Source organism: Geotrypetes seraphini, chromosome 1 (genome assembly GCF_902459505.1).
Source record: "Geotrypetes seraphini chromosome 1, aGeoSer1.1, whole genome shotgun sequence".
NCBI lineage: Eukaryota > Metazoa > Chordata > Amphibia > Gymnophiona > Dermophiidae > Geotrypetes > Geotrypetes seraphini.
Window position 1 is genome coordinate 196,920,122 of NC_047084.1, and position 17,235 is coordinate 196,937,356.

Consider the following 17,235-nt stretch of genomic DNA (forward strand, 5'->3'; position numbering starts at 1 on the left):
CATGATATGAACCCCAAGCTTAACTAAATTAGTGATGAAGGCTATCAGTGCAATCATAGATTTGAAAATTTGAAATGTTGGGTGATTGAAAAATTGCCTCTGACTCAAAGAAGAGGAGATATCAGAAGAATATTATGGCAGAAGGAGCAACGTTGGATTAACAGGTTACAAACTGTTGAACCATTAGGTCTAAATACAACTTATGAGTGGCAACCGTTTCTTTGAATCAGTAAAATATCTTTCTATTAATGACAGCTGACAAGGTGGTCTGTATAATTGCCGATGTTTGGCTTATCACGCATCACGTTTTGTGATGACGTCATGACGCCCGGTTCGTGTTTTATTCGAACTGGGCGCGTCTCTCAGTCCCTACTCCATTTTGAGAAGGGCCAGCGGTTTGTTTAATGGATTGCAAGAAATAAGGAGACACCTGAAGATGGCAGATATCCCCTGAAGTAGCCAGCTTAGGCGAAACAGAAAGTCTTTTCTGTCGGGATTAGGAGCTGAAAGTCTCTCTGGAATTTTTCACCTCTTCAGATGAGTGGTTTTCTCCCTTAATTGGGGTTTTTTTGCATTCTGTGCCTCTGATAATTCTTGCACAAATGAAATCGAGCTGTAGCCTTCATCACTAATTTAGTTAAGCTTGGGGTTCATATCATGAAATATTGATACATCTACAGTTGCTCTATTGATATATTTTAAAAAAAGTGTTTGAAAAAAAGTGATTTTGAATGAATGAAAATCTCATCTATATAAGTGTAGACGGAGTTTTTTTATAAACCTGTGATGATGTGTTGAGGGCTGGGTACTTGTGTAGTCCCAACCTCTCACAATTGAGGTTTATTTTTCTCCGTGTCATTTTTATTATTATTGTTATGATTTTCTATTTTGTTCTAAGTGACGTCAATGCTTCTGTTGAATGCAGTTTGAATGAGCCCCTGCTAATAACTATATTTAACAATACGTATAAAATTTACACATATAAATTTTTATCAACACAACTAATATACTACTTTATCCTGAAGCAAAATAAAAAAAAGAAATATAATTATTTTCCTACCTTTGTTGCCTGGTTTCTGCTTTCCTCATGTTCTCATTCAATTCCTTCCATCCACTGTCTCTCTTCCTTCTGCATCTTCCATTTGCTCTGTTACTGTGCCTCTCCCTTTCTTCCCCCTTCCAAATTGGTCTGGCACCCATCTTCTTCTCTCCGCTCCCCCCATAGTCTGGCATCTGTCTTCTTCCCTGCCAGCGTCTTCTCCCTACTCTCTCTTCCCCATTTCCTTTCAGCGTCCTTCTCCCCCCATCTTCCCCATGTCCTGTCAGTGTCCTTCTCCCCCCTCTGTCTTCCACATGTGCTTTCAGTGTCCTTCTACCCCCTCTGCTTCCCCATGTCCTTTCAGCGTCCTTCTCCCTCTCTGTCTTCCCCATGGCCTTTCAGCGTCCTTCTCCACCCCCCCCCGTCTTCCCCATGTCCTTTCAGCGTCCTTCTCCACCCCTTTGTCTTCCCCATGTGCTTTCAGCATCCTTCTCCCCCCTCTGTCTTCCACAAGTGCTTTCAGAGTCCTTCCCCCCCCCGCCCTTCCCATGGCCTTTCAGCGTCCTTCTCCACCCCTTTGTCTTCCCCATGTCCTTTCAGCGTCCTTCTCCACCCCTTTGTCTTCCCCATGTGCTTTCAGCATCCTTCTCCCCCCTCTGTCTTCCACAAGTACTTTCAGAGTCCTTCCCCCCCCCCGCCCTTCCCATGGCCTTTCAGCGTCCTTCTCCACCCCTTTGTATTCACCATGTGCTTTCAGCGTCCTTCTCCCTCCTCTGTCTTCAAGTGCTTTCAGAGTCCTTCCCCCTCTCCTCCCGTCTTCCCCATGGCCTTTCAGCGTCCTTCTCCCCACTCCTTCTCTACCGCCCCGGGTGCAGCACAGCCGGCCAGGTCCCCTTACTTTTGTGGCACTTCCCCGACCGACTGACAACAGTCCCGGTCCGACAAACCTCCCTGCCCTTAACTGCGAATCTAAATTACCTTATTACAGCTGCTGTAAGAAGATAATTTAGATTTGCGGCTACAGGGCAGGGAGGATTGTCGGACCGGGGCTGTTGTCGGTCGGTCGGGGAAGTGCTACAAAAGTAAGGGGATCTGGCCGGCTGTGCTGCAACCGGGGCGGGGTGTGGCGGGGCGGACCGCCCCCTCCCTTGGTAGCCACTCGAACCACGAGGCTACTCTCCTCCTTACCTGCACTGCCTGCAGCACAGAGCCAAACGGAAGTCTTCCCGACGTCAGCGCTGACGTCGGAGGGAGGGAGGGCTTTGTTTAAGCACAGAGCCAAACGGAAGTCTTCCCGACGTCAGCGCTGACGTTGGAGGGAGGGAGGGAGGGAGGGCTTTGTTTAAGCCCTCCCTCCCCTCCGACGTCAGCGCTGACGTCGGGAAGACTTCCGTTCGGCTCTGTGCTGCAAGCAGAGAAGGTAGGGAGAAGAGCCGCGCGACTGACTACATCCAGCCCCGCAGGAACCCCGCGACCCTCGGAGGCGTCCCCACGGGATCCCCGCGACCCTAGGGGGCGTCCCCACGGGATCCCCGCGACCCTAGGGGGCGTCCCCACGGGATCCCCGTGACCCAAAGGGGGAACCCGCGGGTCCCGCGGGATTCCCGTCGTCCCCGTTCACGTGCAGCTCTCTATATCAAATAACAAAGGAGATAATGGACAACCCTGTCTAACTCCCCTTTCTAAAAAGAACCTTTCTGAAAAAGTATTATTTATATATAATCTAGCAGATGGGGAGCTATACAGGGATTGAATCATTTGTATAAATTGAGAACCAATACCAAACCAATCCATTGCTTGATACATAAAAGTCCATTCTACCCGATCAAATGCTTTCTCTGCATCTAAAGAAACAGAGAAAGCGGGATCTTTCATATCCTTTGTTAAATGTAAAATATGAAAAGCTAATCTGGTGTTATTTGAAGAATGTCTTTGAGCAACAAAACCTGTTTGATGCATACCAATAATATAAGGGAGAGCCTTATTCAAACGCAAAGCCAATATTTTAGCTAACAATTTCCCATCAACATTAATCAAAGAAATAGGCCTATAGTTTGAAACCAACATGGGATCTCTGTTTGGCTTAGGCAAAACTATTGTTAAAGCTTCTGCCATAGTACCTGTAATACAACCTTTATTTAGTTGAAACTGATATAATTTGAAAAGATGGGGTAACAAAATAGTTTGAAAAGAGTTAAAAAATTCTACCGTATATCCATCACTTCCTGGAGCGGATCCAACTCTAAGGGACTTTAAAGCCCTCTGAATTTCTTTTTGTGTTTTAGGTGCTTCGAGATTTTCTTTCATATGATCAGGAACTTTAGGGCCATTAATCAACTTTAAAAATTCAAAACCATCTTTCTCTTTATTAAAATAATGCTCAGAAGAATACAAGCTTTCATAAAATTTCAAAAATTGTTGTAAAATATTTTTAATTTGAGAATGAATTATTCCATTATCATCTGAAATAGCCATTATATTAGCTTTCCTTTTTTTTGCTTTTAAATAGTTAGCTAGTAATCTTCCCGCCTTATTTGAGGTTCCATAATACAATGCCTTATAGGACACAAACTCCTTTCTAGCCAATTGTGATGATATCTCATTGTATCTAAATTTTGCTTTTAGCAAATTCTGATAAATACTTTGTTCCCATTTTTCCTTTAATTTAATTTCCAATTTTCTAATATTTTGTTCTAAAATTAAAAAATCTTTATTTAGTTATTTTCTAACATATGCTGAGTACGAAATTATGTGTCCTCTCAAGGTAGCTTTAAAGGCATCCCATAAAATTTCCTGAGACGTTTCTTCTGATTCATTAAACTGAAAAAATTCACTTATTTTTAACTTAAATTTTTCTATAAAATTGGAATCTGCTAGCAATGTATTGTTAAACCTCCAAACAGGTCTATTATTTTCTTGTTCATCTATCTCAAAATCAATCCAAATACCCCCATGTTCTGAAAGTATAATTGAATCTATATTCGCCTTCTTAACCTTCTGTACTAAATTATCTGAAACGAAAAAATAATCAATTCTAGAAAATGATTTGTGAACATGGGAATAAAATGAAAATTCCTGATCATTGAAATGAAAAATCCTCCAAATATCTTTTAAACCACAAGAATTTATCAAATTATCTAATCCTAAAGATTTTAAAATTTTACTAGGCTTTTTATCTAAAATAGGGTCCATTACTGCATTAAAGTCCCCTGCCAAAATTAAATTGGAGGAAGATGATGGTAAAATTATTTGTTGAAGGTTTTTAAAAAACTCAGATTGATTCAAATTAGGTGCATAGATATTGAACAGTATCAAGGTATCTTTCCCTGAGCTCATTTTTACTTGGACCCATCTTCCGAAAGGATCCATAGATAACATAGTAAAAGTAGCTATACATTTTTTATGTATCAAGATAGCCACACCAGCTTTTTTGCCTACAGCAGGGGCAAAAAAACACTATTTAACCCAACCCCCTTCCAGCTTACTTGATTCTAATGCAGATAAATGAGTTTCTTGCAGGAAATAAATATCTGCCCCCTGTCTTTTAAGAAAAGATAAGGCTTTCTTTTTCTTTATAGGGTGATTGAGTCCATTAACATTCAACGAATACATTTTAAAATACATTTATATTTATATTTATTTTAAGGAACCAAAGAAAATGACCTGAAAAGATTTTAATTCTTATATATAAATTATCCCAATTACACATCCAATTACCCTCCCTTAAAACCCCTATATACCCTCCCACACCCATCCCCATAACAAATATAAGTGAATGACAGCACACATAAAGACCAGGAAATCGAAAGAAATCCCCAACCAGCAAACTATCAATTCATACTATAATAAAATCTTAAAATAATGAATTAAATTAAAATCATTACTTAAAATTACCATAAAATGAAATCTTGAAAATAATTATATTATATAACTAATATCATTTTTCATTATAGACATTAAAACTTATTATATAAAATTTCCAACTTATCCAAACAAAACAAAAATCACAAAAATTAATAAATACCAAATATAAAAAATTAATGAATAAATAAATTAATGTTTATGATTAATAGATACCCAATAAAATATTAAAATAATAAATATTGAAATATGAAATATTAAAATTAATATATTAAATTATATAATTTATATTATCTAAAATTAGAGACAGTAGAAATTATTATATAAAATTATCATCCTATTCAACCAAAACGTAACAAATTTAGAAAAATTAATAAATATTAAAAATGAAGACTAAATGATTAAATAAAATGATTATTACTAGATATCCAGAATATAAATGAACATTAAAATAATAAAAATTCCAAATCTTCCCAACCTTTAAAATTCATATCCATTCATTCCCTCATTATAAATTTTATAATAAAATAAAAACCTAAAATCAGCAAAACAAAGAACATATAAGAATAAATATATATAAATACTAAATACTTGTCACACTAGAAGAAAATCATATCTAAAGATAAAAGTAATCCATTTCTCAACTTATAAAAGATTCAAATCATCTTTACTAAACACTAATGTTACAGCTAGAGGATAAAAAAAATTAAATAAAAATAAAACTCATATCTCTATATTATTTATGTTATTATGGAAGTATCTGCCATAATATTAAAAAAGATATATAAATTATAATTAATAAATCAAATAAACATCTATCATCTGTTAATCCATAACATCAGAAAAAATAGAATTAGATTTAAAAAAATTGATGACCAGAACAAAATTTCCAGGACAAGCTTGTCAAATCAATATTAGGTTTCATAAGAAGTTGCAAAACCACAGAACCAGTCGACCTCAAAGACTTGTTATATCCCCAGGAAAGTCAGTCTTGCTAAAACCACAGGAAAGACAACAGAAAAAATGCTCAAAAAATTAATAGAACTTTGTAAAAAGTCTTTCTTCAGGACTCTTCCTTTGAATGTTAAAATGCTTCAATGAAATTACAATTCAGGCAAATTAAAAGTCTCGTATTATATGATGAAGTTGTAATAGCAGTTAAAACATTTCTGCTACAAACTAGTTTGGATTGAACTAGTTTGGATTCAAACAAATTGAAGAAGTTAGTAACAAATCATAGCAGTTTTTGTTTAAATCTTGGATAGTATCTTATTCCATACCATTTTCACAGCCTTCAATATATTGTTGAAGTTTAACAGGATCATCATATTTTATAGTATGATTATCATGAGTTACCCTCATGTAAGCAGGATAAAAAAGACCATATCTTGCCCCTAATTGCTGTAATTGGGGTCTCAATAATAAAAACTGTTTTCTTTTTTCAGCTGTTTTTGGGGCAAAATCAGGAAGAAACATAAGAGCTGAATTTTTATATTCTATTTTCTTTTTTTCTTTGGCAAGCCGCAAAATTTCAATTGCATGCTGAAATCTGAGAAGTTTTAATATTATAGGTCTTGGTCTAGGCTGCCCATTTAACTGCCTCACAGGAATTCTGTGTGCACGTTCTATTTCAAACGGAAACTTCGTTGAAATTGAAAATAAATTTGGCAGCAAATTTTCTAAAAAGGTGACACAGTCTTTTCCTTCCGATCCTTCAGCCATCCCAAGAATCCTAACATTACATCTACAAGAGTAATTCTCATAAGCTTCCATACGTTTTTGCAGGTCCTTAAGCTCAGCGTGATCTTTTTTGCACTGCCTCTGGTCCACTTCCATTTTCTCAATGCAGGACTCTAACTGATCCACCCTTCGATTAGATATCTCCAGCTGCTTAGTAACATTAGAAATCTCCTCTCTCATAGCTGCCATATTTTCTGCGTTATCTTTTAACATTGATTTAATCACCCGAAGTTCCTCCAGAATATCCACCGATACAGGATCTGCACTCTCTTTCGGTAAGGGAACTTGAGCAGCTATTACCGACTCAGGCTTCAATCTCTTTGCTTTAACTCCGGTAGAAAAAGAATTTTCTAGTTTTGTTTGTTTTAATGAAGCCATTTCAGCACTTTCTTTAAATTTTTTTTTAAAATAAACTAATAATATATTCAAAAATAACTGCTGAGTACGAGGAGCTCTTCAATCAGCCAGCCATTCTATTGCACTGACATTCCAGAATTCTACAAATAGATTGCCACACACACGTTGAAACCTTATAAGCAGGGCATCTTGATGATAATTTTACAAGATTATCAACAAATTACATTGTCCAGAAGACTGCAAGCATGGCAGAAAGCAACAATATGGTAGGGAGCAGTTTCTATTGTGGTGCTGATATCTTCAGCTGGTGGTCTTGAATTGGCAGTTAAGAAATCAAATGAAATAAACACAAAACTGCCATTGACTTTGGTTTATGCTGCTATGTGTAAGCATTTTGCTATCAAATACTTACTTTCTCCAGGATTGATCTGGTGAAACAGACACCACAACATCGATGGGTAATATCATGCTAACATGGTGGTGGTCCTGGGTTTCCTGTTGGATGACTGGGGCTAGAGTAGTGGAGGCTGTAGATATCTCAGAAACAAGGTTCACGTTTACTGTCTGATGCTACACAGAATCAAGAAAACACAAACTCAGCACAGCTCATTTGGTTTATATGTACATAATATGAAGGAAGCAAAATACCATATTTTTCGCTCCATAAGATGCACTTTTTTCCACCCAAAAGTGGGTGGAAATGTCAATATGTCTTATGCAGCGAAGAGACAAATTTATACCCCCCCCGGTACCTTTTAACCCCTCTCCCCCGCCCTACCTTTTAGAAACACCCTTATAGCCTGGTGATCCAGCATGTATTGGCACGGGCAGAAGCCAGCTTTCCGCGTTGCTGCCTGTGCCCGCGCCGCTTCCTTAATGGCTGCCATCAGTTCTCGCAGAACTCACGAGAACTTATGGCAGCCATTCAGAAAATGGCACGGGCCCAGGCAGCAACACGGAAATCTGGCTCCTGCCCGTGACGATACATGCTGGACCACCAGGCTATAAGGGTGGTTGTTTTTTTTTTTGTTTTTTTTTTAAGAATCATTTTTATTAAGTTTTTGAAATACAGATCATCACACACCAACAACCACTGACAAGAGAAAATGCTGAAACAATCGGGTCTTACATGTCATTCCTTCACGAAAACCCACGAAAACCTAACCCACCCAACTGAACCCCCCCTACCTCCCCCCTAACCTCCACCCCCCTCCAGCACTCCAGTGTCAAAAGTTCAATAAAGAACTGCGAGCTCTAGGGGACAATCCCTCCCAAATTGGAGCCCTGATTCTCCTGAATTTCCTCCAAAGCCTAGGACCACCCCTCCGAACATCCAGGTATTCAAATTTCAAAAGAGTAAACAGTTCATTCCTCCACATAGTAAGGGTCGGCACTTCAGCTTGGCGCCACAACAAAAGAATACACTTCCGGGCTAACAAAGAGGACTTTTGTAATAAAAGGTTGCCCCCTCTGGACAGTCCCAAACGGACCCCCTGAGAAAAAAGCAGAACATCCGCTCTCAAGGGAATCTGCTTACGCAATGCAATCTGCAGATACAGAGCTACAGAGGACCAGAATGTTTGAATGTGGTCACAAGACCAGAACATATGAAGGAGGCCTGCAGGGTTGGACTGGCACCGAGGACATCGAGCATGAAAAGCATATCCAGAAACATAGGCCCGGAATGGAGAGACATGCAGTCGCAGTAGACACTTGAAGTGTTGCTCCTGCAGGACCACGGAATGAGTCATCCGAGGAAGATGTTTCATAAGAAGACGAATTCCGGAGCCCGTAATACGCTCAGACGGGGGGAGATCCTGATTCCACACAGCTGCCACCACCTCTGGGTCCCGAGGGGCCACAAAGCACCCAAACTGACTTAATGAAAGGATAAACTAATCTAAGTCAGGCGGGACAAAGTCAGAGTCTCACACACCATATCCACCTTGTCTATAAGGGTGTTTTTAAAAGGTAGGATTTGGGGGTGGGGGTGTTTTTAAAAGGTACGGGAGATTTAAAAAAGTACTGGGGGGAAGGGTGCAGAGCCTGGCAAGGAGTGTGGGGTTGGGTGCAGAGTCTGACAAGGAGTAAGGGGAACAGGGCGCAGAGCCTGATAAGTAGGGAGGACAGGGTGTACAGCCTGGCAAGGAGTGTGGGGTTGGGTGAAGAGCCTGGCAGGGAGGGAGGCTGGGTGCAGAGCTTAGGTTCAGAATGTTTTTTTTTCTTGTTTTCCTCCTTTAAATCTAGGGTGCATCTTATGGAGCGAAAAATACAGTCTGGGATAGATTGGAAGGATACTCTCTTGGAAGAAGCTCTGGTAGAATCTGAGCAAAATGAATAAAGTATCCTTCACTGATAATTGACAGTACCCAGAGGTCGGATGTAATGGTCTTCCATCGATGGTAAAAATGATGGAGATGACCTCCTATGGGAAGAGGAGAGGACAGAGGCAGAATGATGGAAGTTATGATCTGTTTGACACAGTCAAAAAGGCTGAGAAGCCTTTAGTGCAGCAGAAGGCTGAGGTTTCTGTTGCTTCTGCTGTTGTTGCTGTTTCTTGGGAGGTGCTTGAGTGTAAGGAGCTGCCGTCGGATGATAACTCCTCTGATAGGATGGAAGAGGTCGAGAAGGCTTGGAAGGAGCTGGCTTAGGCTTTGGTCAGAAGATGGAAGCAAAAGATTTCTCATGCTCAGACAATTTCTTGGTGGCGGCCTCTATAGATTCATCGAAGAGGTCATTGCCTTCACAAAGAATATTGGCCAGATGATCCTGAATGTTGGGATCCATAGTAATGGTGCGAAGCCAGGCAAGGCGGCACATCGCTACTGAGAAAGCAGTGACCCTGGAGGAACGTTCAAAGGCATCATAAGATGACTGAAGAGGGTGTAACCTGAGTTGTGCTAAAGTAGCGACTGGAACTCTAAAAGTCTGTGTTAACCAAGGTTTTTAGAAAACCCAGGGAGTATATCAATAAAATATTTGAAATAAGTAGTAAAGATAAAATTATAATTTAAAACCCTGGAGGTCATCATTGAATTTTGATAAAGGCGACGGCCAAACTTGTCCATGGTCCTGCCCTTTTTAAGGAAGATTCCACAAGAAGGGACTGATGAGATCATTGGGAGTTCTCAAAGCCCTTGCAATGTACAGTTCTATACCTCGATTCCAACTTGCCTGGAACAGCAGGAATGGCATAAGGAGTCTTCAGGTTTCGTTTGAAAGTCTGAGAAAGAAGCCTGTTAAGAGGAAGCTTGAGAGACTCCGCAGGAGGCCGAGGCAAACTCATTTCCTCTAAATACTCCTTAGAGTATTTAGAACCAGAGTCCAATTTGAGATCCAGGTCCTCAGCCATTTGATGGAGGAAGGAGGAAAAGGACAATTGATCTGCAAGAGGATGGCCTCGAGAGGGACCTGACCTCGAGGCATCTCGAGTGGAGAACGAAGGTGAGGCCTCTCTGGAGTATTGATATCCTAGCGAATAAACAGACTGGGGGCGAGGCACTGGAAGAAGCGGAGCCTTCAAGTTCTGCTATTGGTGTCCTGCATCGAAGAGCTGGAAGGCCTGGATGAGGAAGGCTTCTCCCCGGAGGACCTGCGCCTCGATGAGTGCCTTGAAGAGGGCCTCGACTGGCGAAGAGAGTGCTGCCTGGAAGTTGGTCTCATGTGAGGTCGAGGAGACTTTGCCCTATGCCTCGAAATGGGCAATGCCTTATGTGAGGATATAGGGCTGGAAGCTGTAAATCGAAATCCCATAGACTCTGTGGTTTGGATCGAGGAATCTCGAAGTACTCCCAAAAACTCGGTTCCTTGTATGGAGTGTGAGGATTCCAGACGAGACACTCGCAAAGACTCGACTCCTTGCACAGAGTGTGAAGATTCCAGACCAGACACTCGCAAAGACTGGACTTCTTGCATAGAGTGTATAGATTTAGCTCGAGGCACAGGCAAGGACTCGACCTCTTGTGAGACTGCTGAGTGCCCAGGCTGGACTGCAGGAAGCAGAGTCGAGGCAGGACTATATTTAGTCAGTAACTAAACAAATTCCCGCTCTAAAATGGTCTGGATAGTAGCCTGCAATCGTGGATCCAAGTCTGAAACTGGACCACTTGCTGAGGCTAAAAATTCCGAGGTCGAAGAGGAAGAATGCTTCGACTTGGAGGAATGATGTTTAGGTAGCTTGAGGACCACCGCTGGAACTGTCTGCTGAGGTATCTGACCTGAGGGAAGCTTAGGAGAAGACTTGGCAGATTTACTCGAGGTTGAGGACGTTCCAAACGAGGAAGGTCTGATGAGAGTCAAGGTCGAAGTCATGGAGGCAGGAGGACACCCCATAGCAGGCATGACTGAATCGGAGGTCGAGAGTGTAGTAGGGGTTTCCATACTGAAAATCTTCTCCACTTGAACTCGACGACGCTTGAGTGCTCGAGGTTGAAGGGTAGCACAGTGAACGCACGACTCTGGGCAAAGGTCAGGCCCCAGACACTGAGGGAGGGAGGGAGATCGCACGCTGAAACTGGCTACACTTCTTGAAGCCCGTGACCGGCAGGGACATAGAAAGAAAAATAGCCGCTGCAAAGTTGAAATCTGCAGGGAGGGCATGCGACAGGCCCCACCATCACTCGATGAAAAAAGTCAATTTTTTTTTTTAAACAAAGACCAAAAGAAAAGCACAGCAACATGGTAATAAGAAAATAAAACATGAGCCATGGTGAGAGAAGGCACGAAGCAAACTAAGTTCAGTGCAGAGCATCAAAGACAGACTTCTCGGCTCCACGGAAAACTGAGTAGACGCACCCTGTGCTAAGCGGGAAGGTACTCGCGCATTCGCGGCGGATTTGAAATTAGGCACAGATTCCCCTTATTTTATAATCACACGAGTAAATTGCAGGAATACCCTGACCCACCCATGATCCTCCCATAGCTGCACCCCCCTAATTCCAATTAGCACCAATAATCCCAAATTGAATGTGCAATTTGGACATGCAACTCATAGCACCATAAATAGAATTCAGGGATAGGTGACTAACAAATATGAAGAACAGACTAGAATAGCTTCTACATATTCCTCCCCTTTAATCTTGAGTCTCACAATACCACTTTTGTACTTCCTCCTATTACTAACATATCTACAAAATGTTGTCCCCCCACACCATTTTACCATATTGGCTATTTTTTTTTTCTTCCATTTGCATCTTTGCTTTCCCTACTACCTTATTAACAGCATTTCCATATATTGCTGCCCGTCTTTATCTTTCTGTGATCTCTTGTAGTTTATGAGGGCTAACCTCTTCTTCCTTACCTTTTCAGCAATTGCTTTTGAGAACCATTTCATTATTAGCTCAAATTGAATTACATACAGGTACAGTTGTAATTTTACTATCCAAAGAGAGTTTACAGTCTTAGGGCCTCTTTTACTAATGTATGTTAGCTCATTTTAACTTGCATTATGGGTTTTAATTAGTACACAAGAATCAATGAGAATAATGAAGCTTGCATGAAATAATATGCATTAATTCAGGTTAGTAAATAAGGTTATGGTGAGTCAAGAGTCTTGCCCAAATTACAAGGAGCATCAGTGAGATTTGAACCCTAGTTTTTCTGATTTTCATTTTGCTTTAATAGCTAGACCACTCCACAAAACAAAACACTGGAGCTTGTAATAAGAGTACACTGAAAACCTGCATTAACTTTAGATGATGGCGTTTCCCTTTTAAATTTTGAGCATTTGTCCGTCGACATGTGAGAATAAATGAAAAGCATACCACATCTGGCGTCTTTCTCTCTTTCTTTTTGGCCAGTTTTGATTTTGTGGTCTCTTCATCCAACCTGAAACATTGGCAAAAAGACTAACTTACTGCATGAAATGCATTTCTTTCAGCATATCATCTGATCAACTCCTCAGATACTCACTGAATGAAGCGCAGGAAGTCCTTACAGGCAGAGTCATCACTTATTTCAGAAGGGATCGTGCTAATGCCACTGTTGGGCCACAGAAACACCGTGCTGTGGGAAAAGTTGAATACCAACCACTCTGTCGAGAGTTTGGTAGAAAGTTCCTGCAAAGCACTTATTAGCACCTTCTGGATCGATGCTTCTGAATAGAAACAGAAGAGTTTAGTCAGGTTTATTGAAGACAAAAATAAAGATCAATAGGAAGAAATATCTTTTTTTTACTCAAAGAATAGTTCAGCTATGGAACTCGTAACCAGAGATAGTTACAGTGATTAGCGCAGCTGGGTTTAAGATAGGTTTGGACAAATTCCTGGAGGAAAAGTCCATAGTCTGCTATTGAGACAGACATTGGGTAAGTCTTGCCCTGCATTGGTAGCATGGAATGTTGCTTCTATCTGGGTTTCTGCCAGGTACTGTGACCTGGATTGGCCACTGCTGGAAACAGGAAACTGAGGTAGATGGACCATTGGTTGGACCCAGTATGGCTGTTCTTATGACACTTTTTTTTTTTTTTTACTGAAATATCATAAATTTTTGACTGGTCAATGAAAGTTCCAGTCGCTTGCTTACTCTTTCCAAAAATACTAGGACTAGAGGGCATGCCATGAAGATACTAAGTAGCAGATTTAAAAATCCAGAGAAAATATTTCTTTATTCAACATATTAATTAAACTCTGGAATTCATTGCCAGAGAATGTGGTGAAAGCAGTTAGCTTAGCAGAGTTAACATAAGAAATGCCATACTAGGACAGACTGAAGTTCCATCAAGCCAAGTATCCTGTTTCCAACAGTGGCCAATCTAGGTCCAAGTACAACTCTAAAACACAGTAGTAAATACTGTTTGGGTGTCTTATGTGTTGTCTTAAGTATGGGACACTGTTGTCATGTGTTTTTCCCCAATATTGGTTTTTTCCCCCAGTTGTTCAAAGCTGTCTAACAATTTTTGACAGTTCTTTTGACAGACACTAACAGGACATTTCTCAAGAGAAAAGTATTTTTAAACTTTTTATGTGCTTGTGATAAGGATCCAGTCACTAGAGAATGACATGGGGATAGATTTTTCCCCATCCCCGAAAGGAACTCAATTTCCCTGTGAGTTTTGTCACTGTCCCTGTCCCATTCCTGTAAGCTCTGCCTTAACCACACAAGCCTCAAACACATGATTTTAAACTGTTTGAGGCTTATGCAGATGAGGACAGAGCTTGCAGGAATGGGGCAGGCACAGGAAAAGAACTCGTCAGAATGGTGAAAAAATCTGTCCCCGTGTCATTCTCTACCAGTCACAACCACAGAAATTAGTTTTAAAAGTTTTGGATAATTTCTTTAAAGAAAAGTCAATAAGCCATTATTAAGATGGACTTGGGAAAATCCACTTCTTATTTCAAGGATAAGCAGCATAAAACCTGTTTTACTTTTTTGGGATATTGGGCTTGGTGGACCTTCAGTCTGTCCTAGTAATGGCAAATCTTATGTTCTTATCTGATCAAAGCAAAAAGTTGCACAGGCCTGAAGAGCTAGTCAGAACCATATCAAGTTAGTCCAGTCAAAAAAGTAAATTAACATATGCTGTCATTCCAGCATGGTAAAGTTACCACAGGCATGCGCTTACAGTTAATGTGTGCTAATTCATGAACTAACTGCTTAGTACATGTTAGTAAAGGGCATCTAAATCACAAAAGTTCATAAAATACCTAGAGACATTCTAGATAATAGGGCTATTTCCCCATACTCGCATGCTCAACGTAAAACACTGGCTTCTTCCGGATGCTAACTGTGTGCCCCAGTGAGTGCTTAAGTTCGATTCTTTGTGCAAAGACATATTTCCAAGGACACCAACGGTGCTGTGAAAGTGCAACTCAGCAGAGCACTCCATATATGGCCACAGGAATCCAGGAGCTGATATGTCCCAAAAGGGGGACTGGCATACCTATGTGAAGAAAAGAAAGTTTGAGAAATATTCCTGTTATGAGCACCCCCGGGGAGGATAGAGGCATGGACTGGGGGTGGGATAGACAGGCAGCACATTTGCACCTATAGGGACGGTACCCGAATAGAGCCGAAGGTGTGTTTCACAGGACAAAGAAAAAATCCTGTATATAACTTCATGCTTTTTCAGGGTGGAGCAGAGAGCGCAACATACATTCAGAAATGTGCTAGCCTCTGTCTGTATCTCTCCACTGTATTTCCAGACTGATAATACAAGTTTCTTTCTGGTATGCTTATGCTGCTACAATTTTTATATACTTTACTAACAATACAAATATTGTCTGTTTTGGAATATACAATGTGCGTCTGTGGTCATTCCCTTTAGAGGGATTTCACTGAAGTGGTAATGCAGCCAGCCACTTCACTCTGCAGAAGGAATCCACTCTGGATTTTTCACTCTGCCTCTGTAGTACCTCACTGATCAATTTAGCACCCTCTACAGTCAATCAATACCCAAGCACCGGAGGCACCCACATATATGAAGTAGAGGCACGTGTAATAGCAGGCTAAACAAAGTGTTCTGCTGAAAGGAATGAAACAGTACTATTAACCGCCAACACAGGCTCCAAAGGAGCGCAGAACAACCGAGTGGCCTCCAAGAAGCATAAACAGACAAACTGTAAACAGGCACAGAAAGGACAGGGCGGGGAGTCTAGAATGTCTCACCTATCTACTGGAAAAGAGCTTGCCAGGGTAAGTACATAATCTCTTTTTCCAGTGCAATAAGTGAAACATTCTAGACCAGGGGTGGGCAACTCCAGTCATTGAGGGCTAGAATCTAGTCGGGTTTTCAGGATTTCTCCAATGCATATGCATTGAAAGCAGTGCATCAAATAGATCTCATGCATATTCATTGGGGAAATCCTGAAAACCCAACTGGATTCTGGCCCTTGAAGATCGGAGTTGCCCACCCCTGTTCTAGACAATAGGGACCGTACAAAATTAGTCCCCCTCCCCCAAATACCTAGGGTGGGCTTGCTGCGCCAGTCCTTAATACAGAGGACCCGAAGGCCAAGTCCTGCCTTTCAGCAGCATTCACTCTGTAAAATGTGACCAACGTGTGAAGAGAAGACCACATTGTAACCACGCAAATCTCCTCAGGAGGACATATTTAAATTTGTACCACAAAGAAGCCACACTCCTGGTAGAAAGTGCCTTGATGGAAACAGGGGATTGTTTCCCAGAAAGAATGTAGGCTGATGAAATGGCCCTGTGGATCCATCTGGAAATCGTGGCCTTATAAGTGGGAGCACCCCACTTAATCAAATGAGTCAGCACAAACAGATGGTCAGAGAAGTGAAACTCATTAGTAACCTCCAATAATGCAAGAAAACCCTGCGTATGACCAGTTTCCTCAACAGGCGGTCCTGAGTTTAGGAACCTGTTGGCAGAAAGGCAGGCAAACACTGCCTAATGAACATGAAAAGCTGAAACAATGGCCTAGAGTCAAAAACAACAGAGAAGCATCTGAAAGAAGGCCAAAGGGAGCCTAGATAAAGCTAGACAGCACCAGGCTAAGGTCTGAGGAAGGGATAGGATGGACAACCAGCCATCTGACACGATGGACCCCCTGCAAAAATGGAGCAACATTAGGATGAGCCGCCACAGAGGACCAACTGTCCCGGGCTCTAAGTAAGACAGCCCTGCTACCAGACCGCAGAGAAGCCATCATAAGGCCAGTAAATTTCCAGCGGGAAGAAAGGCAAGAATCAACAAGATCAGAGTTGAATACAGATCCACCTGGACATGGATGCACCAATATGGGAAGGCCTTCCATGCCGTAGCATACGCTGACCCCCTGGACAACTTCTTAGACTGTAGAAGAGCCTCAACACCAAGGGCAGAACATCACATATGTCCAAAGCATGCCAATGACTGCATGGGCTGCTGAAGACTCATTCCAAGGATGACAATCTAGCCCAAGTCCTCCAGCACCTGAAGTACCTGCTCCACTGTGTGACGTCCCTTGGCCAACGAAGGAGCTCTGATCCACCAGTTGTCTAAATAAGGGTGAACTTGCAGACCCATCTTCCTCAGGTAAGCTGCCACCACCATCATCACCTTGGTGAAGGTCCAAGGTGCCATTGCCAACCCAAAGGGCAGGGCTGAGAACTGGTAAAGCTGGTAAAACTGCTCCAGAATATGAAACATAAGAACATAAGCAGTGCCTCTGCTGGGTCAGACCAGAGGTCCATCACGCCCAGCAATCCGCTCATGTGGCGGCCCATCAGGTCCAGGACCTGTATAGTAATCCTCTATCTATACTCTTCTATCCCCTTTTCCTTCAGGAAATTATCTAA

At 41.5% G+C, this 17,235-nt stretch overlaps 1 protein-coding gene across 11 annotated transcripts in view; it reads right to left on the reverse strand.

Annotated features, from left to right (window-relative positions):
• The window catches only part of UFSP2 (UFM1 specific peptidase 2), a 75,677-nt gene that overhangs the window by 43,890 nt on the left and 14,552 nt on the right, over window positions 1–17,235 (reverse strand). For 4 of the 11 annotated variants that reach the window (XM_033943560.1, XM_033943578.1, XM_033943593.1 and 1 more), the window contains exons 3-5: window positions 12,908–13,091; window positions 12,760–12,823; window positions 7,410–7,567 (exon numbers count right to left, since the gene is read on the reverse strand). In XM_033943560.1, coding sequence (XP_033799451.1) covers window positions 7,410–7,567; window positions 12,760–12,823; window positions 12,908–13,091 — 406 coding nt within the window. Of the gene's footprint in view, window positions 1–7,409; window positions 7,568–12,759; window positions 12,824–12,907; window positions 13,092–14,640; window positions 14,877–17,235 lie in introns of all 11 variants that reach the window. The other 7 variants (XM_033943602.1, XM_033943612.1, XM_033943622.1 and 4 more) reach the window with 3 other exon arrangements.